Source organism: Micromys minutus, assembly GCF_963924665.1.
Source record: "Micromys minutus genome assembly, chromosome: 33".
Classification (NCBI taxonomy): Eukaryota; Metazoa; Chordata; class Mammalia; order Rodentia; family Muridae; genus Micromys; species Micromys minutus.
In genome coordinates this window covers 8,238,424-8,262,265 of record NC_137968.1, presented here as the reverse complement: position 1 = coordinate 8,262,265, position 23,842 = coordinate 8,238,424, and the positions used below count along the sequence as shown (strand labels likewise).

General features: G+C 38.7%; 1 protein-coding gene across 3 annotated transcripts in view; it reads left to right on the top strand.

Moving 5' to 3' along the window:
* Positions 1 to 23,842, top strand: part of ANGPT1 (angiopoietin 1) — a 233,435-nt gene that overhangs the window by 159,734 nt on the left and 49,859 nt on the right. For all 3 annotated transcript variants that reach the window (XM_080909347.1, XM_080909346.1, XM_080909348.1), the window contains exon 5: positions 21,220 to 21,347. In XM_080909347.1, coding sequence (XP_080765473.1) covers positions 21,220 to 21,347 — 128 coding nt within the window. The remainder of the gene's footprint in view (positions 1 to 21,219; positions 21,348 to 23,842) is intronic.

The window sequence follows — 23,842 nt, the reverse complement described above, 5'->3', positions numbered from 1 at the left end:
CCAGCGCCATTTGATGGAAATTCTATTTACTGACACCTTTGCAGTTTGCCCATTTGTGTTACCAGCTCCTGGCTTCCTCTTTGTTTTACACACCTTTGTTCAGGGAGGTGACCTCTCTTCCAGCTTCCACTCAAGACCTTTGACTCTCAAACTAAAAGATTACACACACACACACACACACATACACACACACACACACACAGAGAGAGAGAGAGAGAGAGAGAGAGACAGACAGACAGACAGACAGACAGACAGACAGACAGAGGGTTTGTTCTTCCACAATTCCCCTTCCTTTGCCTTCTTGGCACAATTGCTGGTCACTACTATCCTCCACCTGGGAAAGCATGCCCTTAATTTTTTTTAACTCAGTCTCTTCCTTCTGCCCTAAACTTAGTGGCTAATTTCATCTGGCCCCTGCCAAACATCCATGACAATCTTCCTGTGTCCACAGGCTGCTCCTGAGACATAATACGCTGCTACATTCCAAAGCAAGGTGAAAACTCCTACTTCCCCGTGCCCCGTGCCGGTCTCCAGCACCCCAGAAGTCCCGCCTCTACCTCTTGTCCATAGTTAAAACAATCGGCCTATAGTTCTCTTTACTGGCAAATCAAGAACCAACTGAGGGACAGGATATTAGCATCAGAACCTACTCTTACATCTCTCCTTTAGAAAAGCATTAATAAGATTTAGTTGACAATTTTTATAGCTCTATAAGTTCAGAACATTTATTTTTATGTTTTTGGATCTGTCATAGCATACTAAAAGAAATTTTAAAGTTTGTCTTTCATTCTTGATATTTTGTAGCCTTAATATAATCTCTTATACTGTGATAGTTATATAGTTGATATTATGATGTTAAATACTTATGTCTTGGACATAAATAGAATTGGTTCAAAGTTCTGGTGTGAGCTTGGGGGAGGTAATTCCTATTTCATAATTAATTTTACTTGTTTTCATTTTCAGGAGAGGGAAGGGACTATTTTTTTTACATGTAGAGAAAAGGTGAATGAGATAGTCCCTAAAAATCATTACAGGGAAATGTGGTTCTCAAGTATCCAAGAAGATCCCTCAACTTTGACCCTTTGCAGAGATGTAACAGAGAGATATCTAAGCACTTTGGGGATGTCTTTGTGATGATAGAACTTAAAATTTTATATGACTTGAACACCCAGAGCCACATAAATACACAGCTGGTCGATATGTCTTAAGATATCCATCCATGTATTCTTTTCCTTTATTGTGTGTAGGGCTGCTGTATGTGTGAATATGCACACCTGTGTGTCATATGTACACGTGTAGGTCAGAGGGGTACTTCATTGAGTTGCTCCTCTGTTTGCACATTTTGATGGTTCTGGAAAGCAAACTTACGTTACCAGGCTCATGCACCAAACTCCCCTTCTTTCTGAACATCTCTCCCCATTCTCACCCAGTCATCTGAAGCAATGTCATTGTTTTGATTGGATATTTTATTTATTTACATTTCAAATGTTATCCGCCCTCCAGGTTTCCCCTCTGTAAACCTCCTATCTCATTCCCCCCTTACCCAGGGGAAGGACTGAAAAAGCTGAAGAGGTTTGATCTGGCATCAATGGGAGGGGAGGCCCTTGGTCCTGTGAAGGATTGACACCCCAGTGTAGGGGAATGCCGGGGTGGGGAGGAGGGAGGGAGTGGGTGAGTGAGAGAGGGAGCACCCTCAAAGAAGCAATGCCATTTTGTACATATGTAATTTAAGCAGACCCATGACCTGCAGTACGAGGCTTTAAAGTTCAGACCCTGGGGTCATCCTGTCCAGTTTCCCACTGTAATCAGCCTTTCTGAGTGGAGGTGGGCCTGTAAGTGGGGGTAAGCGAAAATACTGCTTCCATCTGAAACAGACTGCAGCCATCCGTCTGTGGCTTATGTGGCCACTCACATCACGGTTCGGTGTGAGTGTGCAAGGCACACACGTGGCAGATCCTTGCTCCATAAGCAAAACAAGCTTTGTTCCCGACTTTCATGTAGAGATAGGAAGAGGCAAGATAACTACAAGAAGTGGTCTTGTTTTGGAGACGGTTCACATTTCTCTGTTACACCCCATTTTCTTGCATTGTATCTCATTTAGATAGTCTAAACAAGCCACAGAGATACTTTGTAAAGACCTTGTTTCAAACATTGAGCCCCCCCAGAGCTCCATTTGGGTGTACTCAGCAATGTGGTTGAGAAGGGAAAAACCTGCTAATCAGACAGAGCCTGCCAAACTCTGAACTAGAATCCACTGGAAGAAATGAGCGGTAGGATTTTGCCAGAGAATTTTAATAGAGCTCATGAGTATTTATAAATTAAGTACTAATATGAGACGTATCTATTCTCATATTGAGATGAATACATTCGGACGACGATTGAAAACACATTTCCTTATCTTCCCGAGACTTAAGTATACGGACTTGGTTAGTGTTTTGTGCATGAATTTAAGAATGCCCCGCACCAGAGACTCTCACAGACCTCATATGTCTGCCTACTTATCACAATTATATGTCATCTCCCAGTATTTGCCTAATAAACATGTCTCTAAGCTGTCAGAAGCAGGGAGTGTGACTTTAGTATGCCTAAATTGGAGGTTTGACTGCGGTCTCAGCAACCGAACGTCTGTGTATTTACTGAGACATTCTGATGGCAGACAAGACAGATGCCATATGAGCATCCTCTGTAGGTGTGGGAAAGGTGTCTGTGTCTGCTCTGTGATGAGACCATCCAAAGAGAAGTGTCAATAATAACCAATAATAACACACATTGTCCGATACTCTAACACTCCTGATGCATTTCTCCCTTTTAACGGTGCAACAGAAAATACATCTTGTCTTAGCTGCAAGATGTAAAACTCTTGAGAGGACTGGCTGATTCTCCACTGGGTTTTACATGCTCATAGCTGCAGAGATGGCTTCTTGCTTTTTACTGCCCTAGTCTCAGTTAAGTATTCTAACCATTTTAATTCTTGTAAGAGGCACATACTAGGTGTCTCTCAAAATGTTATTCCTCTTCATATTTATATTTGAGCCATAATCTCTAGTTACTGTACATTTAAATTTAAAGTCCAAATTCTCCAAATTCTACAGTATTGAAGTAAATATCAGTTACTAAGGTTAGCCTTGATTTAATTTTAGTTATGAAATATATTTGCAAACTTTACGTTTTAGCCAAAAATTATTTATGATATTTTATTATTTACCAGATGCATATAGGAAAATATTTTACCTTTAAATTCATACGCATATAAATATTACAGAATGAACATGCCATCATATGATATTAAGTTTCCTAAAATAAATACTAAAATTCAAACAATGTCATAATGCACAGTGACATGAAATTCATTTAAAAAAATGCCAAAAATTTAATTTTGGGTTCAATTAATTTGACCATCTGGGTTGTGATCTCAAATATAATGTCATAGAACTCAGAAGGATATAGTGCTTGTGAGTCATCACTGTCAGGTACTTGGGAAGAAAACATCTCCCAGGCTAATTTACCTACTTTGCTGTGACGGGAAAGAATTAGTGACATGTTTGAGGTAAAGCAAAGCACGTAGCCTCAATGACACGGATCGGGCACTACATTTCAATCCCTTCAATTTTTTGTGAGGAACAAAATTCAGTTCAACAAGTGGTGTTCACAGCAGGACTTCTGCAGAGCTCTAAACACAGTGCTCAAGACTCGCGACAAAGAGAGGACCAAACTGCTCCTACCAGCCCAAGTTTCCTGTTACCTAAAATGGAAGCACGACCTTACCTGAGGAGATCATGGGACCCTCACAAATACAGGCAGCTCACCTTTGTGTATTGGAGAGATCAAGTGTGGGTGAGAATCAAGTTTGAATGTTTTTCCAAGACATGAAATCCCTGTGACAATGCATCAGTGTCCCATGACAAAGGTATGACCAGGACACAGTGAGCAGGTGGGCATCCTTCCCTAAACATCTTGTGATAGAAAAACTGTAAAGTGATTTTTCCATAGAGTGAGCATTTTCACTCTATACTGCTTTCATACTATAGCATATATAACATATAATATACATATATGTTTCACACACATGCACACTCATATATATATTATATATATATAAAATACGCAAATATATGTATATATATATATATATATATATATATATATATGTATATATATATATATATGTATGTATGATTCCACCAGAAACATTTTCCCTGATTATTGCTAGACACCGTACTTTCAGGGATGATCTAGCATCTGTTCCTCTTGCACTGGGAAAGAGGATATCTTGGGCCAATAGTAGTTTCAAAGGCACCGTATCCACTTTGTGCAGCTTCCGGACACCACATTTATTTCCGTGTAATCTTTGCAAACATTTGGCCACATTCATTCTTGGCCACATTTATTCTTGAGAACGGCCTTCAGTGTTATTGCAGGGCTAGAGTTTAGCTGGCGGCGGCGTGCTATGCATTTTGTCGGACCATAGCTGTGGCTACGATGGAATAGAGCACACTGCACAAAAACAATGTTTAAAATTTAGTAGAGAGGACAAGGGTGTACTGTGACTGTCACCCGTCCTCATTAGCCAGTGGCATCAGTGTACACTGGCGGTTGAGATAGCATCACGAACGCTGGAAGCACTAGAAACCACGTCATAATAGAAAATAGAGAATTAAATTCATGGCAAAAAATACAAAAAGAAAAAGAAGTAAAAGAAAAGAAATACTGGAAAAGGAATCAGTATTTAGTTAGTCACAAGCTGACATATTCAGGCCAGCGTCACGTGTACTCCTACTATACTAAAATATGAACCATGAGTTGATTTCATTCAAAGTTTTCTAACACTCTTCTATATATTTTCTTCTGTGGGATGATGACTATCTGGGTTTTCATTTGTTTTATTTCAAATACTACATTCTTTTTGGTTTTTCCAAGATTGATTTATTTTTAATGAATGCAGTGTTCTGCCTAAATGTGTGTCTGTAAAAAGAAGGCATCAGACCACATTACAGATGGTTTTGAGCCATCATGTGGTTGCAGGGAACTAAACTCAGGACCTCTGGAAGAAAAGCCAATGCTCTTTTCCTCTAAGCCATCTTTGCAGCCTGATTTGTTTTATGTAGCAAAACATTGGTCCAGTTCCTACCATGTCCTCCCGTTGTTCATTTACCTGAAATGGAACAATGCATTTTAGGCTGATTCTTCAAGTGGCTTCAAGGAAACTGGAACTTAATAGAAAAACAATTAAATCAGTATTATAGTCCTAAACCCTTTATTAGTGGTAAAGCCAGATTTTTCAGGACCCAGACAAGCATACCTATTAAAATTAGGGCAAGGAGACTGGCGTGCTAACATAGAAATGTATCTGCTATGCACATATGAAAACATGAATTTCATTCTCTGGCTCTACAAGGGGAACTTGGGCATGGGGCAACCTCCTGTAATCCCAATATTGGGAAGGTGGAGAGATGTGAATCCCAGAGCCTCTGCGACCCAAGCCCACTAGCCAACTTTCAAAGATCCAGGTCAGTGAGAGATCCTATCTCAGTAAACAAGGTGGATGACATTTGAGAAAGAACGCCTGAGATTGACCTCTGGGTCTCACAGTGTATACACACTCAAGTGTACCTGCACATACAGGAAAACACACACACAAACACACACAAACACAAACACCACCACCACAACATAAAATATAATCACCAGGACAGAATGAGGGTTTCACAGTACCATCCAGCATCTACAGACTTCTTAGTATTGAATGTGTGTTATGGTTCTAATACTGTGTAAACTTTATCCGTATTAAATTTGTTCTTGCTATGACAATGTAAAGAAGTTATTACTAAGTCTAGCACATTTCGTAAGTTCCATGATGAACTTAAGAATTTGACCAGTTAGTCTTCATAGCTGGAGAAAGTGGACCCAGTAGTAAAGCATAGGTAGACTGGTTCTAACAGAGGCAAGAGGGCCCCAACATTGAAAGGAAGACGGTAGAGGACGTGCCTTCCACAGAGAGTACAAGCAACATATGTGTTTCCATAAGTCATGGGAACATGGTTAGGACTAATGTATGTAGATCAATAGATTAAATCTTCTCTTGTTCTCTTGCCTTCTTTCTTGCTCCTGTTCTGTCCTCTCACCCCTCCCCCTCCCATTCCTCTCCTCTTTTTCTCCTCTCCTATCTCTGTCTCTCTGCCTTTCTGTTTCTACTACCCTCTCAACTCCCCTCCCCATGCCCTGAGTAAACTCTATACTATACTTTAAAAAAAGAAAAAGAAATAAGAGAAAAAAAGGCTAAATATTAGAATCAAGGACAAAGACCATACAAGGGGAAGTGGAAGAGATAAACCCAGGTAAAGAAGCTGTATGATTTACCCCTCTCAATCCATTTCCAGTATACAGGGATGGAATGATCTCTGCAGTTTAGAAAATAGTTATTTAAAAGCACAATTATCAAAAGCATTAGCAATAACAATCAGTGATGAAAGAGGTCATGAATTTGAAGGAGAAGAAGGAATGGTTATGATGGGATGATTTGGAAGAAAGGGGAGAACGAGGTGATGCAATTATAATCTCAAAAAAAAATGTCTGGTTACAATGGACGGGGAAGATATTGGAGAGCTAACAATCCTGAGAACAGAAGCCTATATGTGAAATTTCAATTTTATGACTAATGTCAGTCCTTCAAGCATGCTATTCTTCTGAGACCTTTGCATGCATTCTTAAATGACTTAATTCTCATACCAGTATTGCACGGTACATGTAATCTCCAAGTTCACATGAAAGATCAAGGAAGGAATTCCAGAGTGGTACCTGATTTAGCAGCAATACACTGTGATCGGAAAACTGGGATCGGAACCCTTGGAAATAGACCATAAGGTCTGGGATTTACTTACAGTGCTGTACTAAGGAATCAAAGCAATGATGGCGGGCCTTTCCTCAAATCTCCAGGGCAGCTCCTAGGAAAGAAATAAGGTCAGAGTGAAGCAAGGGCAAAAGGAAAGGCAAGGGAGGGCAAGTTACTCATAAAATTAGAACCAAACAGATAAAGCTAATTAAAAAAGTAGATTCATAATCTAGGTTGCAGATTCCTGGGGTCTATAACTACAATTGCATTAATGACTTTCTAAAAAAATAAAAGTTTAGTTCTGAACCACTTAGTAAGGTCCTCATGGCTCAATGTCTTGTTGTCGGAGAAACAGTAACATTGAGCTTAACAAATAACTCTGTATCTTCCCATAGATCGCTGTGTCCTCAGAGGAAACAGACTATAGGGTCCAAATAAAATGCTTTCTTTATCAATTTTGTGGGCAACGAATCCAACTGAGAAATGAAACTTTGACCGATGACATCTCCTTACCAGGCAACTTACCCCACAGCATGACTATATGGACACACATTTGTCTACAATTCCAGAAGATTCATTTCCTCAGGCTATGAGCTTATTTTGTAAAATAGCAAGTGTAAAATCAACCTGAGACAGAAAATGTGGACGTCTTTATAGAACAGATCAAAAATAAGCAGTAACACCAGCCAATTAAAGGGTAGACATTAGTGGGTAGTCTGATGGGGAGAGACGTTAAGGATGGTGTCCTGTCCCCAGCAGAAGGTAAGTGGAAAGACATCTATTTTTGAAAAAAGTACAGGGAGAGGGTGGTCTGGGAGGATGAGGATTTGGATGAAAACACCCTCAACTAAGGAGTAATCTGTGCTTCATCCTGGTCTATGTGTGCCCCCGAAAAGAGTGGAGTAATGCATGGGCCCATAAATGCTAAGGGGGTTATGGGTACTTTTCAGTGTGTGAAGTTTCGAGACCACTCCCCACTCCCCATGGGATTTAATTCCTGTAAGAAGGATTCCAACAAGTGGAGGGGCTCTCATGCAGCTGTTGCACAAGCCCATGGACAGGTAGGGCCTCTGGATCCTTTGGGGTCCTTGGCGTCATCCTTGACCTCACCAGGGGAAGTGGTAGCTGAGAAGGAAAAGGGCCCTGTTGTAATTTCTCCTACAATCCCCTCTCCATCTGATTTCCTGAAGCAGGAAAAAGAGCATGTACTTGGGAAAAGAAAACCCCCTAGAGACTAAGGCTATATCAGTCTGGCTATGATAATGGGCTTCTTTGTACCATCCACTTGCAGACTGAGGCCTTGACTACCTCCACTGGGCCTAACTCTGTTATAGTCCTGGCACCTCTGGCCTCTCGCTGCATGATGTCAACCCTTAGGGTGACTGGGGTTACTAAGGTAACCAGAGTGGCCTCGATAGTCAGGATCCCAGGGCGATGAGCACCCGCTTCTAAACCTTTTGGAAAAGTATTTTCCAGTTCTCAACTCAACCAAGCCTTCCCTTACCACCTCTTGTTGGCTCTGTTATGATACAGTTCCCCCATATTACGAGAGAATAGCTGCCTCAGGCTCCATAAGACAGAGCAACACAGATGTGGGCTGCCGGTGGAGGTCCCCATCATCCTTGCAACAAGTGTTCGGGCAATTACTATGAATAGGTACTGTCCTCCCAAAGGAAACGTTTCTTTGTAACGCTACTCATGACTATGGCAGATGGGTATGTGATTCCCCTGAGAATACCTTGTGGGCTTGCTCTTTAAGACTGACCCCTTGTGTACATCTACAGGTCCTGAATCAGACCAAGGGGTTTTGTGTCATAGTTCAGCTGATGTCTTGGCTAGACCTATTGTTTTTACAGCAAAGGGGGTCGTTTCAGTTTCAACTGATAGGGCCTTTGATCATTCTATGTTTGCTCCTAAAATTTGGTCCTTGCATTTTGAATCTCTTGGTTGCATTCATCAACATTGTGCGAATAATGGAGCTGTGAAAAAAGATAACCTTTGATTTCAAGATTGAAATGGTGGCCTAGAGAAAGAGGTGGGGGGTGGAGGACCCTAGGGGCTTTTGCCAGCTTTATTCCTACCACTTCAGGTCAAGGCTAGAGCAAGTTTCATTCTCCACTCACAGTTTTTGGGAGGAAGAGAAACATTCTTGAAAACCACAGAATGGCTGACTGATCATCACCTGACCCTCTGATCCCATCTCCTGTTACATGCTTGCTACCCAATAGATTCAAAGTCCAATACGCTTAGCCAATCAATATAAATTATAACCTTGCTGACGTAACCTGTAGCCCTAAGAAGTATAAAAACTGCTTGTAACAGCCTTTCGGGGTCGCCTCTCCTCTGGATGTAGGCCACCCCAGTGCACTGGACTAATAAACCTCTTGATTTTGCTTTAAAAAAAAAAAAAGCACAGGGAGATTTGGGAACTGGGATGTATCTGTGGAAGTGAAATTCACAGTACCAGTACGGCTCACTTGCATAGACAGAAGACTCTCTGCATTCAATAAACAAGACAGTCAGAGACAGGTGGAAGTTTTAGGTTGGGAAATGCACAGTAGAGGAAGGAAACAAAAGTAAGTACAGAGGATATGGGGACAAGAATTTACTATGTATCAGAGGATATGAGGAATGGGTACTCAGTGTACTAGCTTACATTTGCATTACAAGTTATAGGACCTTCCCCCCCCCCAGAGTCTTTTTAAAAGAATTCACATCATCTAAGAGCCATAATGACTGATAAGATAATTTTTTCACTGCTCTGCATTATTTGGGCTAAAATGCCTTTCCCAGAGGCTGATTACAATGGTATGAACATGTGATCATAATTTGTAGACTCTGGCCTTCTTTAGGAAGGTGAACCCAAGCATCTGCTTCCTTCCCGTACCGCAGCATCCTTTGGCTCTGTTCTCAGAATAATTTTACCATCTGAAAGGAATTTACCTCCTGTGCCGTTTCTATTGAGTTGGTGAAGTAAATCATCCAGTCAGGGGATGGGATAGTTTGAACTGCATGTCTCTTGAGTTCAGAGTGACTCTAAAAAACATGGGGGGGCAATTAAAAGTTTTTTGAAAGCTACTCAGATAAAGAATGGGAAAATAGGAAATATCACTTTCCTTGACTGAGGGAAATATTAGATGTTTTGGCCGGCCACTTGGAATGAACAGTTTAATGTTAGGTAGGAAGAGAAGGGCAAACACATACAGACATCAGCTCCTCACTGCAGTGAAGGCTTGTTCCCATTGAGCAGGGAAAATGCTTTATCTTGACAGAAAATTATATGTCAGACATTGACAATTTCTGTAACATGAGCCATGCTGCCTAGCATTTCCTTTCATAAGACGAAGTGGCTTTCTGGGAAAGGGGCTATTTATGTTTAGACACGGCGTGTTTCTCCTTGTAGAAGGAGCATGTTATCTGCCTTTGAAAAAGCTGTAATTCCTGTAAAAGGTATTAAACGGGATAACCAGTGGAGAGCTGAACCAGTGATAACAGAATTAAAAACTCCGGTGGCTGACCTCATGCGCGAACTATTTGTAAACCACATCTTTTGAGAGAGATTTGTAACTTTGTGGCTCTCTTTCAGAATTAGAGATTCAGCTTCAGAAACTAGATGAGCTATCTACAAAGCACTAGCTCCTGGTTCCAGCTAGGCCTGGAGATTCCAATGGTGAAAGGTCCCATGTAAAGAGTTCCTTTGAATGAACAAAGTTACCCCCAGGTTCTCTTGTGCTCCCATAACTTGCAAATTTCAGGCAACAAAACCCAAGTAGTTTGAATAAGTAAACTATTCTACCACAAATAAAATTCCGTAGCTATTTTATGAATCCAAGTTCCACTATGACAGCAGACCTTAGTTCAGCACAAGAGGTGACACCTTTGGTTACTCTGAAACAACACTTTATTAGCATTCTTTAAAAATTCAAATTATATATGTCTTATCACCAATAGAATAAAAATATCTGGGAAAATTTTATCCTTTCATAAGGGAGGATAAAGAATAAAATTTGAGACATACTACTCTATCTATTTAACTTTAAACACGTACAAAAGTATTTTAGCATAATGTTATTCTAAATTGCAAAATATCTTTAGAACTCTTGTAATACATAAAAATTTTAAGGTCTGACCAAATGGTTCAGTGATTAAAGTCAGCAAATGTGTAAGCCATATGACTTTAGTTCAATCCTTACAGTGGACAAAGAAGATCAATGCCTGAGGATTATTCTATAAGCTGCACACATGTGTGTGCCTGTAACACACACAAAACAACAACAACAACAACAACAACAACAATAATAATAATAATAATGAGGAGGAGGAGGAGGAGGAGGAGGAGGAGGAGGAGGCAGGGAAAGCAGGAGGAGGAGGAAGAAGAAAACATTACCTTAGGTTAAAGAATTTTAACGACTTAGGGGTTCTATCATACCTTATCCTAGAAATGGCTAAGGCATTCACTTCCTTAGTTAAACCACCTGTGTTGCATGTATTAATACGAGACCTACCAAAGATGACCCACATTTATCATGGGTTTGTAAAATGGAAATTGTTAAGGTCAGGGCACATTTAACTTGTCCATTTTATTCATTTCACATGAATTTATAATTATATATAAATATGTACATCCTGATTGCAGATTAGAACGAATTCTTAAATAACAATGAATTTGAAGTTAAGGTTCAGTTTTAAGTAGAGATGCAGTCATGTAGGGAGGTATGGCCAGTTATTTAAACTTATATACACAGACATACACACAGATCTTCTGAACCAAAATTAATCCTTAAGCCCCACACATCAGTCTTGGATGTATCGTTCAGAGTTTCTGTATATACCGGGCACACCATGTATATACAATAGACAGTACAGAGGGGACAGAGAAAAGGCAGAAACAAAGACATCAGCTGTAGGCTCATTTCTGCTCCGAGGTATCTTAGTATAAAATATCACAGACTCGAGAGAGCCTGTGTCCCTAGACCTTCTCACCGTCATCATGGTTCTAAGCAACCATTCCCCCCCTCTCTTCTAATGTGTTAGGAAGTTCTGAGACCATTTGAACCATATGTAGTCCCTAGATAAACAGTCAAGAATTCAAATTTATTATATTACAAGTGTCAGAGATGAAGTGACAGTCACATGGTGACCATCAGCCCTTGTTTTCTTTAAAACCTTGAAGACTTCCTGGTGCACACGTATTTAGGGGCATCTGACACTGACTCTGTGTTTCTATCCTTACCCAGGGACGTTCGTTGCACATTAATAAATTTGGCTGAAATCAGTGATGCTCCCAATAGAGCCTAAAAACATGCCTTTTAAGCTTTCCCACTGGTGGTGGAGGTGTTTTGTGTGAAATCAATACAGTTCTGCCAGGCTGAAAACATTACATGGGAAATTAGCACACTTGAAACCTGAAGTATCTGTGTCAATGAAGTGACCTCATAGACAAACAGCAGAGGTCACACAGCATTCATAACTGCTTGTCAAGGCCCCAAAGAGGGAATGTAGAAAAGGAATTTCTGAAAAATGAATGGCTACATCGTTAAACAAAGCTAAAACTCCATTTAAAAAATTTTCAGCCAAAATTTTTTTATGTTCTGCTTTTATTTTAATACTGGAGATGTGAATATTCATTAAGTTCTTTGTATGAGTTATTTCTTATTAGAGGGAAATTGAAGAAAAGACATAGATATGCCAATCAAATGACTCTAGAACTATGTGCCATTATTCCTTCATATTAAAAACTGTACCACCAGACTAGAGGTCCTTCTGTGGTGTTGATTTAAACACAGAGCATCATACATACAAGACTGCTATGCTGCTACTGAACTATGTCTCCTGGTCCTACGTCCAGCTCCAAAATCCTCTTAATTCCCATTAATCCCATTAGCTTTCGAAGATGTGGATCATCACAGATGCACATTTGTGACATAGATTCCCATCTCATGGCCAGTTCTTCCACCTGTGTCTCTTGTTATCCGCATGCCCAAATCTGTCACATCTGTCTCTTATCACTGCCTTGTAGAGCCTACAAACTCTGTGCTAATTCAGGATTCAGGCCTGTGTCAAGCTACCCAAGAAACTGGTCATGACTTTTTAATTGAACACAGCATTTCAGTGATGTCTATGTCAGATATATCTATTGGCATTGTATTAGCCTCAGTTTCATTGTGGCTAAGAAAAGGCAGACACATCTCTCATAACTGTCATCCCTGAGCTTTGTCTTAAGGTTTAATGAGATCAAATAGTATCACCAAGCCTCAGTTTAATTAAGTAATATATTCCAAACTTCTCATTAAGTTGTTTATAAGGACGGAATGAAAGACTTAAAACAAACTGCACATACAAAATTCAGAATGTGGCACTAGGTAATGTTCAATGTACACTAGTTGAATTGATTATGATTATTATTGTACTGCTGTGAAATTAATAAGTTATGGGTTATTTAATATATACCTAAGTATTTACAATGAAGATCAAGCAGTTAATTGCTTCAAAATATGATAATGAAAATGATAATGTAGGAACTCAAGTAGAGTATGTGGAGAGTTCAGCAGTATCTTTGAAAAGAGGAGGAACATCATCTAACTTAATCCAGATTTTAGATTAAGAGTATTTAAGAACAGAATGTATGCATTTTATATATATATATATATATATATATATATATATATATATATATATAATGTGAATATATATATACTGTTTTCTGTAGGTTATCATTTTTACACAAAGTTATCAATCCACAGATGTTTATCTTTGCATAAGAATTTTAGATGGGACAAAAATACCATACACTTCTAAGCACGAAGCTTTATTATATTCTTGTAGCTATAAATATTTGCACATGGGCTGTAACATCACTGGGATGTGGCTTCCATCTTCATATCTGTGTCTACAAATACTGAACGGTGAATTACCCATAAACAACTCACTTTTCACTACCTTGTAATACAAAAACAAAACAAAACAAAACAAAACAAAAAAAACCCACAAAAGCTTTCTTGTCCTCTGAAGAAGGTCTTCAAAGTTAGGAGCTTTTTTCCTTTGTTTGTTTGTTTTATTCTTTGTTAAATACTTCTTTTGTTAATGTCCATACACCTGCCAGGGTAGTACAGAGTCAAACATGTCAACTGTGAGACTATTTGCCCTTAGTCAAGGTCACCGTTTTTGCTTGTACTTATGCTCAGAGAACTTCAGTGACCTATTGAAACCACCGACTTAGGTCATTTCCAAATGTTGGGATCTCCCTAATGATTCTGGGTTATAAAATTCCACTATGGTATTTTTCCCTGAACAAATAATTTTATCCATGTGTATCTAGTACTTGCGAAATTTGAAAAGTTTTGACTCACAACATCTCAGTCCTAAAAGTATGTCTCGGTAATTGATTTCTTCCACCAGGCAATTGAGAAGTGGCTAGAAGGAAAAGCCAGTGCTTTCCCTAGCCCTTTAAAGCAAGGCTAATGGATCTTTGTGTTCTCTAGGGTGGCTAAACCAAGAATTAATAAGTACACATTCCAGGAAGTTTTCTCCTGAAGGTTCATCTGAATTCAAGTGACCCTCTACCTCAGCTTTTCCGGCTCTTCCCTGAAATGAATTGGATGGTCGGGACACCATCTGGGTTGAGATTGGTTCATCAAATCAAGGGAAAAGCAAAGAACACTCAACAGCTTCTGGTTTCAGTTTCCAGTAGCTTACTGACTGAGTGTTGCCTGGTGACAGAAAGACATGCACCTGCTCATGTTCCTGTTCTTCGCTTTAGATGACAGAGATTTGGTTGTACAGATAAGGCTAAGTGAACAGAACGAAGAATGACCCTTTCTCAAGCCTTTCTAGATTTATTGCTGATATGTGCATAAGGGAAGTCTTTGAACTGACATACCAGACTCTTAAAACTTTACCTCTGTTGAGCTGTTCTGCAGGTTTTATTATTTTAAGTGTTATCTCTTTGAGGCAGCTCTCCTGAGTCTGCTTGGCAGATGGAGCTGATTCTCCTTGAAAGTTCCCAATGCACTTGACATGTGTCTTTAAGATAACAATTATCTGCATTCTTCCTTTTGGATACCCTGTTTACACTTGTAATACAATAGCCCTAGAGGGTTATCATTCGATTACTGTTGCCAGCCATCCCATGACCAGGTAGAGAACCAACAAAATGACTCATAAGGAAGATAAACACATCTTCTGGTCACATGGTTGGAAACCTGATCATGTCAAACTTAAAGTTATATTTTTACTTATGCCAGTAAAGAGCTGAGTTTCCTGCTGTCATGAAAAGTTACTTATACATGTAACTATCATGAAAGAGCCACTGCTATACTGGATAACCTTAATTCTGACTGTGATCTCATTGAGAACATGTTTGATACCCCTTTCGTCTGCATCTTTATTGCCTAGACAAAATTATGCACTGTGGCAGTGTTCAACCAATATAGGTTGAATTGATTAACAACAAAAAAATGACAGGAAGTAAAGAAAACAATTATAGAAACAGAAGGTTGTTGTTTTTTATTTATAATTTCATCCATTTTTCTTTGATAAGGACTGGGAGAAAAAAGGGATCAAGAGAGGGAAGAGAGAAAATGCTGTGAGGCAAATTGGCTAGCCTATGTTGAATTAAGGCAGGGGTATCAGGACTGTCTGGCCCAGAAACAGGAATAAAACATGTGAAATCAGTAGAAATGTAAATATGAAGTTAAGACTTTTTTATATTATAATCATCTTTGTAGAAGCCGTGGTAGATAGTGTGTGAAGGATTCCTAATATACATCCAAATTTTCTTTAATGTGCACATAAAACAATAAAGAAGAAAGGGGTAGTGAACTTAGAGGAAGAGGAGTGGGGCTATAATTGTTCAGTGAAAGTGAAAGAGAAACAATGATTAGCTCTGAAGTAAAATTCTTCAATGCCTGACTCATGATCAAGGGAAGAAGGGAGAAGGGGGATGTTAATAAAAGGCAGGTCATAACAGTGACATTCCAGCAGAATAAAAGAGGAAAAATATCATTCAAAGAGGAAACTTTAGGCATAAAGGTCAAGGGTTAAATTCATGCTTTCAGATCTGTCTAGATTTTTTTTTCAAGAAGTTTAAAGTCTCTGAAAGATAGCCAGAAAGCATAGAGCCAGTTTCTCGATAATTTCACAGCTCTGGCTAATTGATGCCTCTCACAGCCTCTCCCATTAATTCTGGGCGTCCTGTCATTATTTATCATGTACACCTCCAGGCACCTCAGTACAAAGTTTATCACAGTTTCAGACAGTTATGAAGTTTACAAAATTCATCTTTTTTATTGTCCTTCTTTGCTCATGCCCGTTCCCATCATCTCTAAGTATGACACTAAATTTCAGTGCACTCTAATATTTAACAGTGACATTATTCAAATGGAAACGACCAAAATGTGGTCTATGTGTCACAATGCTATCATTTAATATTAGAGATCTTTGAATCTTTATTATTAGATAAGATTATAGTACTTCCTAAAATGACTTCCTGCTTTTTAACTTAAAGCAATTATTATCCTCCAACTGAGTCTATGAATGAAATAAGTCAATTAAGTTTCATAAGAGGCCAATTCCATACAATCTATGAATGACCAGATGATTTTAGTTTTAGCTTCCCTGGATAGAATTAACTACAAGGTTTGAACTTGAGAGAAAGGCAATAGCAGCTAATACTCTCTGTGGACTTCCATGTTCTCATTGTGTTGATTTCAGAAAAGGGAGGAGAAATGTAAAGTCGCGATTATCAATGTTTTCTACGATCAATATATCAGTGATAGTAATTACTGTTTTCCAGCATTGCCATTATCATCTCTGCTTTTCTTTGCTTCAGAAATATTTATGACTACTTATTAAATTGATTAATTTTAATGAACACCCTGGAAGTCAATCTACCCACTTAGATGGATTCCCCTTTAAACCCCAATATAAATGAAAATATGCAGTGGAGGAATCTTTTCAATTAAGGTTCTTTTTTCAATATTGTAACATTCAAAAAATGTAGCCTAAATCAGTTTTCAAGATAAAATAATAATCTAGAGGAAGCAAACTTGTCCTGGGGGAAGAAGATGTCTTATGGAGAGAGCATTTATCAGATTTTCAAAAATGCTAATTCAAACTACAACAAACCAAAGATCTATGTCACTTGCTTCAGCTTTATAACAACACAAATTTAACCATAGTGTATTTTCCTAGATTGAGTATTTTTTTTGCTACTAATTTAGTCAGCACTGACACAAATTCCACAAAGAATAGACAACATTTCCCTTCTTGTTGTTTGTGAAGAAGATGCTCTGCCCCACCACAGCCTTTCTGTCCACACCCTCCTGATGCAGAAAAGCAAAGGGAGGTGTAGAAAGGAGGAAGGGGAATGTTCTCCCCTTAAAGTAGAGCACACACAGGAGAAGAGGAAGTGGTGTGTTTAATGGGAGACACATTTTCTTTCTAGATAAACAACTTTCTTCTTTTCTCACCCTAAAAAGAAAACCCAGCTTCCCCTATGGGTTTCTGTTCACCACATTTTCCTGTGTCTTTCATTCTCATATGCCATAATAAATTTCAGGGACTCTTCCTACTCAGTACTGTTTAGGACATTTGGTGAAGATATCTTTCACTTTTACACTCAAAACCAAAGGCTCAAGTATGAAGTGTGTAGGAGCAATTAATTTTGAAAACTAATGCCCCCCATATATATATATGTGTGTGTGTGTGTGTGTGTGTGTGTGTGTGTGTATGTGTGTGTATGTATGTATTTTATAAGCAAATTCCACCAAACGGTTCCTTTGTTTTTAGATGTGTCATTGAAATGTTCTGTGTCATTATAATGGCTTTTTAAATAAATGTTTACCTGTATGTTTTAAATGGTTCTTTGCATATATTTAGAAAAAGCAAAAGCAAAAAAAAATTATATTTCACTGTGAAACATTTCAGTGTGTGAAATTATTCTGTGTAAGCAATGTAGTTTTTATAATGATGCTTAAATATTGCTTTGGATATAACTATGCAAACACCTTTAGCACAATATGAAGCATTTTATTTTTTTACAATATATCAATATACCTCACACGAATACTTTGCTTTTTTGTAACATAATCTAGCCATTTTAAAAGGCTAAAATATTTACATTAGCATTACACATTCTATAAAAATTAGATTGCTTACTACTTATAAAAGAAAAATCTTATTAAGTTACATTTAAATCAAGCCAGTGTTTTAGGGCCTTTTCACATCCTACAAATCCATTTAATAGCAGTTACTTATGGTGGGTATTTGATATTTTTATTATGTAGGTACACTCTGAATTAAAATGATTGAAAACATATTCATTAAACAGAGTATTACTACAAACATTTTAATTAAATAAGACCAATTTTAAAATATTATATATATATATATGTTAGAAAATACTGTCATTAATATTTTATACAGCACATATATCTCTAGCCAAAAACTATTAAATGGTCAATTTGTACTTTTGTTTCACTAATGAGAACTTAAGAATGGGAAAGCTCATTGAATGAAATAGGGCTTTTCTCATTAGAAACTCATTATTAGTTTTTTGTTACAATGGAATAATGACTGATGTGGCCAAAGTACTTCTTGAAGAAAGAATTTAAACATCAAATGTAATATGGATGCTTTAAAGCATCAAACATAGGCAGTTGTGTTGTGTGGGCTTTGATGGAATTCTAGCAATTAAAAAAAAAACCTAAAGTCAAAGTTATTAAAACAACCCAAGAGCTTTTGAAGGTCCTAAACAATAACCAGGTGTGGTGGCACAGGCACGAGCAGGCATATCTCTAAGTTCAAAGCCAACCTGGTCCACAGTGTGAGTTCTAGGACAGCCAAGCTGTACTATCCTGAGTCTTAATAAGGCTCTGCCAGAGCATGACAAATACAGAGGCAGATGCTCTCAGCCAACCATTGAAGTGAGAACTGGGTCCCCAGTAGAGGAGTTAGAGAAAGAATTGAAGGAGCTGAAGGGGTTTGCAACCCAATAAGAACAACAATACCAACCAACCAGAGCTCCCAGGGACTAAACTGTTATCCAAAGAGTACAAATGGACAGACCCATGGTTCCAGCTGCATATGTAGCAGAGGATGGCCTTGTTGGGCATCAGTGGGAGGAGAAACCCTTGGTCCTGCCAGGTTTGATAATCCATCAAGGCTGAGATGTAGGAGGGGGCAGGGGATAAGTAGTGGGTGAACACCTTCATAGACGCAGGGGAAGGGGTGATGGAATAGATAGGGATAGAGGGGAGCCCAAGAAAGGAGATAACATTTGAAGTATAAATAAAAATATCCAATAAAAAATTAAAAATAAACAATTTAAAGTAGAAAGTAAAATTAAGTATATACATTTATAAGCCAATTTAAAAACCTAGATAGAAAATTGTTTTTCTAAAAAAACAATTTGTGTGTTATTTAATACCCTTAAGTCTAATAATCACACAAGATGATACAAAATGAGCAAATGAATAGTAATCAGAAATCAAGTTTAGAAATAAGTTTGGAAATCCAAGCACCTTACATTCTAGATATCAAAAAGGCCTATAAATTTAATTAGAGCTAATCTCTATATATTTCCAAGCATGTAATAATGGTCCCAATGTCATGAGAGCAAACAACTTCATTTTGGTGATATCAACTCTTCCTCTACAAGAAGAAAAGAACGTCAAGTACTCTAAATGTGCACAACAACCCGTGGCGACAGAGTCCACAAGCCTTAGGGGTAAATTATGACACAAAATGGACATCCTGTCCAACTGACCTCTGAATGCATTTCTCCAAGCCAGCTCTGAGACATCACTTGAGAAATGTGTTTTTGTGCAGTGGCTGGTGGTTAATGCAGAAACCCAGAACTGGCCGTGGAGCAGAAAGGAAAGTGTCCGTGGAGGGTTCAGCTGGTAGTGGGGTACAGAATCATCCCTTTTCACCAAGGCTCAGGAGACATCACAAAAGAGAGGAAGGCATGCTCTTAAGAGGCAGAGGTCAGGGAAGGCTGGAGAGAGCAGTGTCATCCCGGCATGACAGAAGCACTGTATGTAGTCCTGGTAACTGTGATCACCTCCAGGAACCTTCATTAGGCCAAGCCAGTTAACATTCTAGTATAGGAAAGCAGGAATTCACAAGCTTACACCTGTAACCGAAGAGCTATTGATAGTTGGCAAATTCTTCCCCCGCACCCCAAATTTTTATTGGAAATTCTCTGCATGTACATTTCAGATGTTATCCCTTTCCTACAATCTGATTCTCGCTCCCCCTCTCATTGCCTCCATGAAGGTGCTCCCTCTCCAACTGCCCTCTCCCACCTCAGCACCTTGGCATTTCCCTACACTGGGAAAACGAGCCTTTGCTGGACCAAAGGCCTCACCTCCCAAAGATGTCAGAAAATGCGGTCCTCTGCTACATATATACCTCAGGCCATGAGTCTCTCCACGCAAATTCATTGGTTGGTGTTTTAGTCCCTGGGAGCTGTGGTGGGTTTGGATAGTTGATAATTTTGTTCTTGCCATGGGATTGCAGACCCTTTCAGCTCCTTCAGTCCTTTCTCTAGCTCCTTCATTGGAGTCCTCATGTTCAGTCTGATGGTTAGATGCAAGCATCCTCAACTGTATCATTATGGCAGAGCCTCTGAGGAGGCCTCCACATCAGGCTCTTTAGTTGGCAAATTCTAAGGGAAGGAGAATTAGTTTTATTTAAGAGTGCAGCTCCTGGCAGGTCAACTTTGTTTCACTGGGTGGCCCTACGCAAAACAGCATATGGGCATCAAATATTGGACTGTGTGAGTCATTAAAAACAAACTGTAAGTCAAGAGAGGTGGGAGTGGGAGGCAGTGGAAGAAATAAGGGGTGACTCAGGCTAAAAGTATTATGTGGATGTAGGAATTCTCGAGAAATTAAGTAGAATTTGTACTTCTTAAATGTTCGGGCATCTTTTTAACCCTTGGATTGGAACAACATATAACTCATTGGTAGAGCGTATAGCTACCATGTGAAATCCACAAAAATGCAATAGATAAATCAAACTTTTCCTTCAACTTTAAATAGGACTGTTTCATAAATTTAAGAGGAAACATTGACATCAATTGGTAAAGCTAGGAAGCACTGCCTATCACGTAATTTGTCCAACGGCATGAGGTTTGGAAGATATAGAAGAAACAAATTAAAGAAACTGATGTAAGATTAGTATTTAATTGGAAATTGATCCACAGGTTTTTCCTCTCAATGTTTTAAACTTACCAGTTATTTGGTAGGTGGTTTGTTTTATTTTTCAGCATATACAGTGTAGATATTGTAAAGGCAGCAAAAACCTGCTAGGTTTGTAGCCCATTGGGTGGTAATAATACTAATATTCTTATTTGCATGTTAAAATCTCTCTCTTTTAATTTGCAGTTTTGCTAAAGGGAGGAAAACGAGAAGAAGAGAAACCCTTTCGAGATTGTGCAGATGTATATCAAGCTGGTTTTAATAAGAGTGGAATCTACACTATTTATTTTAATAATATGCCAGAACCCAAAAAGGTAAGATCAGAAGAGCTTGTTTATGGGATGTAAAGCAGATCCTGTTGAATTGCTATATAATCAAACAATTTGTGAGTTGTTAAATACAAAGCACATTGGACACACATTGACACACTCACACTAGCACACACACTCATACAAACACACACACTCTCACAGATGCACACATGTGTGTCAGCCTCTCTTTTTCTGTTACTAGAGGGGTCCTCTGTTGCTCTGGTCCATAGAGGATAAAACCCATATTCTGCAGACATTCTCTGATACCACTACCTCTGTTCTGTTCATCACATAAACGTCTCTTTCCCTCTGTCTCTTGGTTGTGTTCAGACATGTTTGTTTGCACAGATACATGCTGGTGACATATCTCACCTCAGTCCATGAAAACACTTTAAAAGTGATCTTCCAAACTCCTAAGATGTCAGGGAGTACGTATCATCCAGCTAGAGAGCAGGCCAACTCTAGGGATTTACAGAATATTGTTCTTGTTAACATGGAAGAAATGTAACCTCTCTTAACACACAGCTGTGAAAGGATGCTTCTCTCATCTCACTTGAGTACATACCATTCTTCATGTTGATCAGTGCCCAAAGTAAACTTGAAAGCCCTTAAGCAACATCTTACTATCCCTTTTAGCGGCCCTCTCCTCATTGGTCAATCTATACCTCCCTTCAGTACAATGAATTAGAAGTCATGCATTTAGAATTTCCACTCAAAGAACATGAATAGAAAACAAATATTCTCAGTGTAATAGAGGAGCAGGAATTAAAGTGCAGTGCTCGAGGTGGCTCTTTGAAAGAAGTGACATGGGGATCTTTAGGTGAGACAGCCAGCTTGATCAGAGGCAACAGACCTACCTGCGCTTCAACATGTAAGAGTTTTGCTGCATTTCAAAGGCCCAAAGACAGATGTTTGTTCTTAGGTTGAACACTTTGGTCTTTGCCACACCTTTTTATGCATCTTCATTTTTTTGAATCTTGTGAAAAATGTGTATTATTTGTCCTGCTTAGATTTTCCCAGAGTGTTTTGTATGACATTTCTAAGTTCAGAGTTCTACAATGTAGGGCCTGTGGCTTTATATTTTGCAAACATGCCAGACATGTTTTCTGCATACAGTCCTTAGTAAATCAGCACTAGAATGAGCTAATGAAGAAAAGCTTACACTTGTCATGATATCATCAGGATGTCAATCTGGTATCACTAAACCCAACAGTTTTCCTGACTTTGGGACCTTTTGGTAAGCAAGGGAGTGGAATCTTGGATACCAGTGTGTCACAAATCATGCAACTCCAAGGCCTGGCGTCCGGTCTAGAATCCCAGTCCAACCAATGGCTGACTCTCTATACCTCTTGATTGTGATTTCAAAAAGGACTACTGGGTAAGGCTAGCTCCCTGTTTTTCTCTTTCCTTCAGACAACTTCTTCTTCTTCCTCTTCTTCTTCTTCTTCTTCTTCTCCTTCTGCTTCTTCTTCTCCTCCTTCTCCTTCTCCTTCTCCTTCTCCTTCTCCTTCTCCTTCTCCTTCTCCTTCTCCTTCTCCTTCTCCTTCTCCTTCTCCTTCTCCTTCTCCTTCTCCTTCTCCTTCTCCTTCTTCTTCTTCTTCTTCTTCTTCTTCTTCTTCTTCTTCTTCTTCTTCTTCTTCTTCTTCTTCTCTTTCTTCTCTTCCTCCTTGTGGAAGTGTAATTTGAAAACACTCTCTTGAGGAACTCAGTGTGAGAGCAGCCACCACATTAGAATAGGGTCTTCCAGCGTTTTCAATGTGTAAACTAAAAATAGTCTCATTAAGACTTTAAAGAAATATTTTTTTCTAGTAACAGAGTTCCTTTTTTAATCATGATTTTTACACTTTCTTTTTTCTCCTTTCTTTCTTTCTTTCTTTCTTTCTTTCTTTCTTTCTTTCTTTCTTTCTTTCTTTCTTGCTTCCTTTCCATCAGAAATGTTGTCTCCCCTTCCCGGCGTGCCATATATGTAGCAGAACACTGCCATGCCTAACAAAATTCTTTCACAAGTATCACTAGAATTCTTTGAATCAGAATGATATGCCTACAATTTTTAAGACTGGTAACTCATTTTGCTTGAAAACTCTTTGTATACTCAAACATGGCCTTGGAAAAACCTATATTCATGAGTCTTTACAAAATTTCAGAGGCTGATTATTAAATTTATAAGCTAATATGAATGAGGAAAATTCACCATTTCGCCCTTCTAATTAGACTGGTGTATGGCCAACAAAATACTTGCTACTACTTTTATGTTATGTTATGCTTAGTAAAAACTCTTATTTTTTCTCTTTTTGTAATGATCTCACAAGTTCATAAGAGGTTAAGTATACTGAAGTCTGTAAAAGCTAAAAATACTAAAATTAAGTTAAGTGTGTATGATTTGGAATATGAAGCAATCAATAAAGCTGGACTAGCTAAGATAAGAGACAAAAGTAGGTAACAGCAAATGCTCCTCAGTCAGGTGTCATGACTTTAATATACCAGAACTATTAATTTAT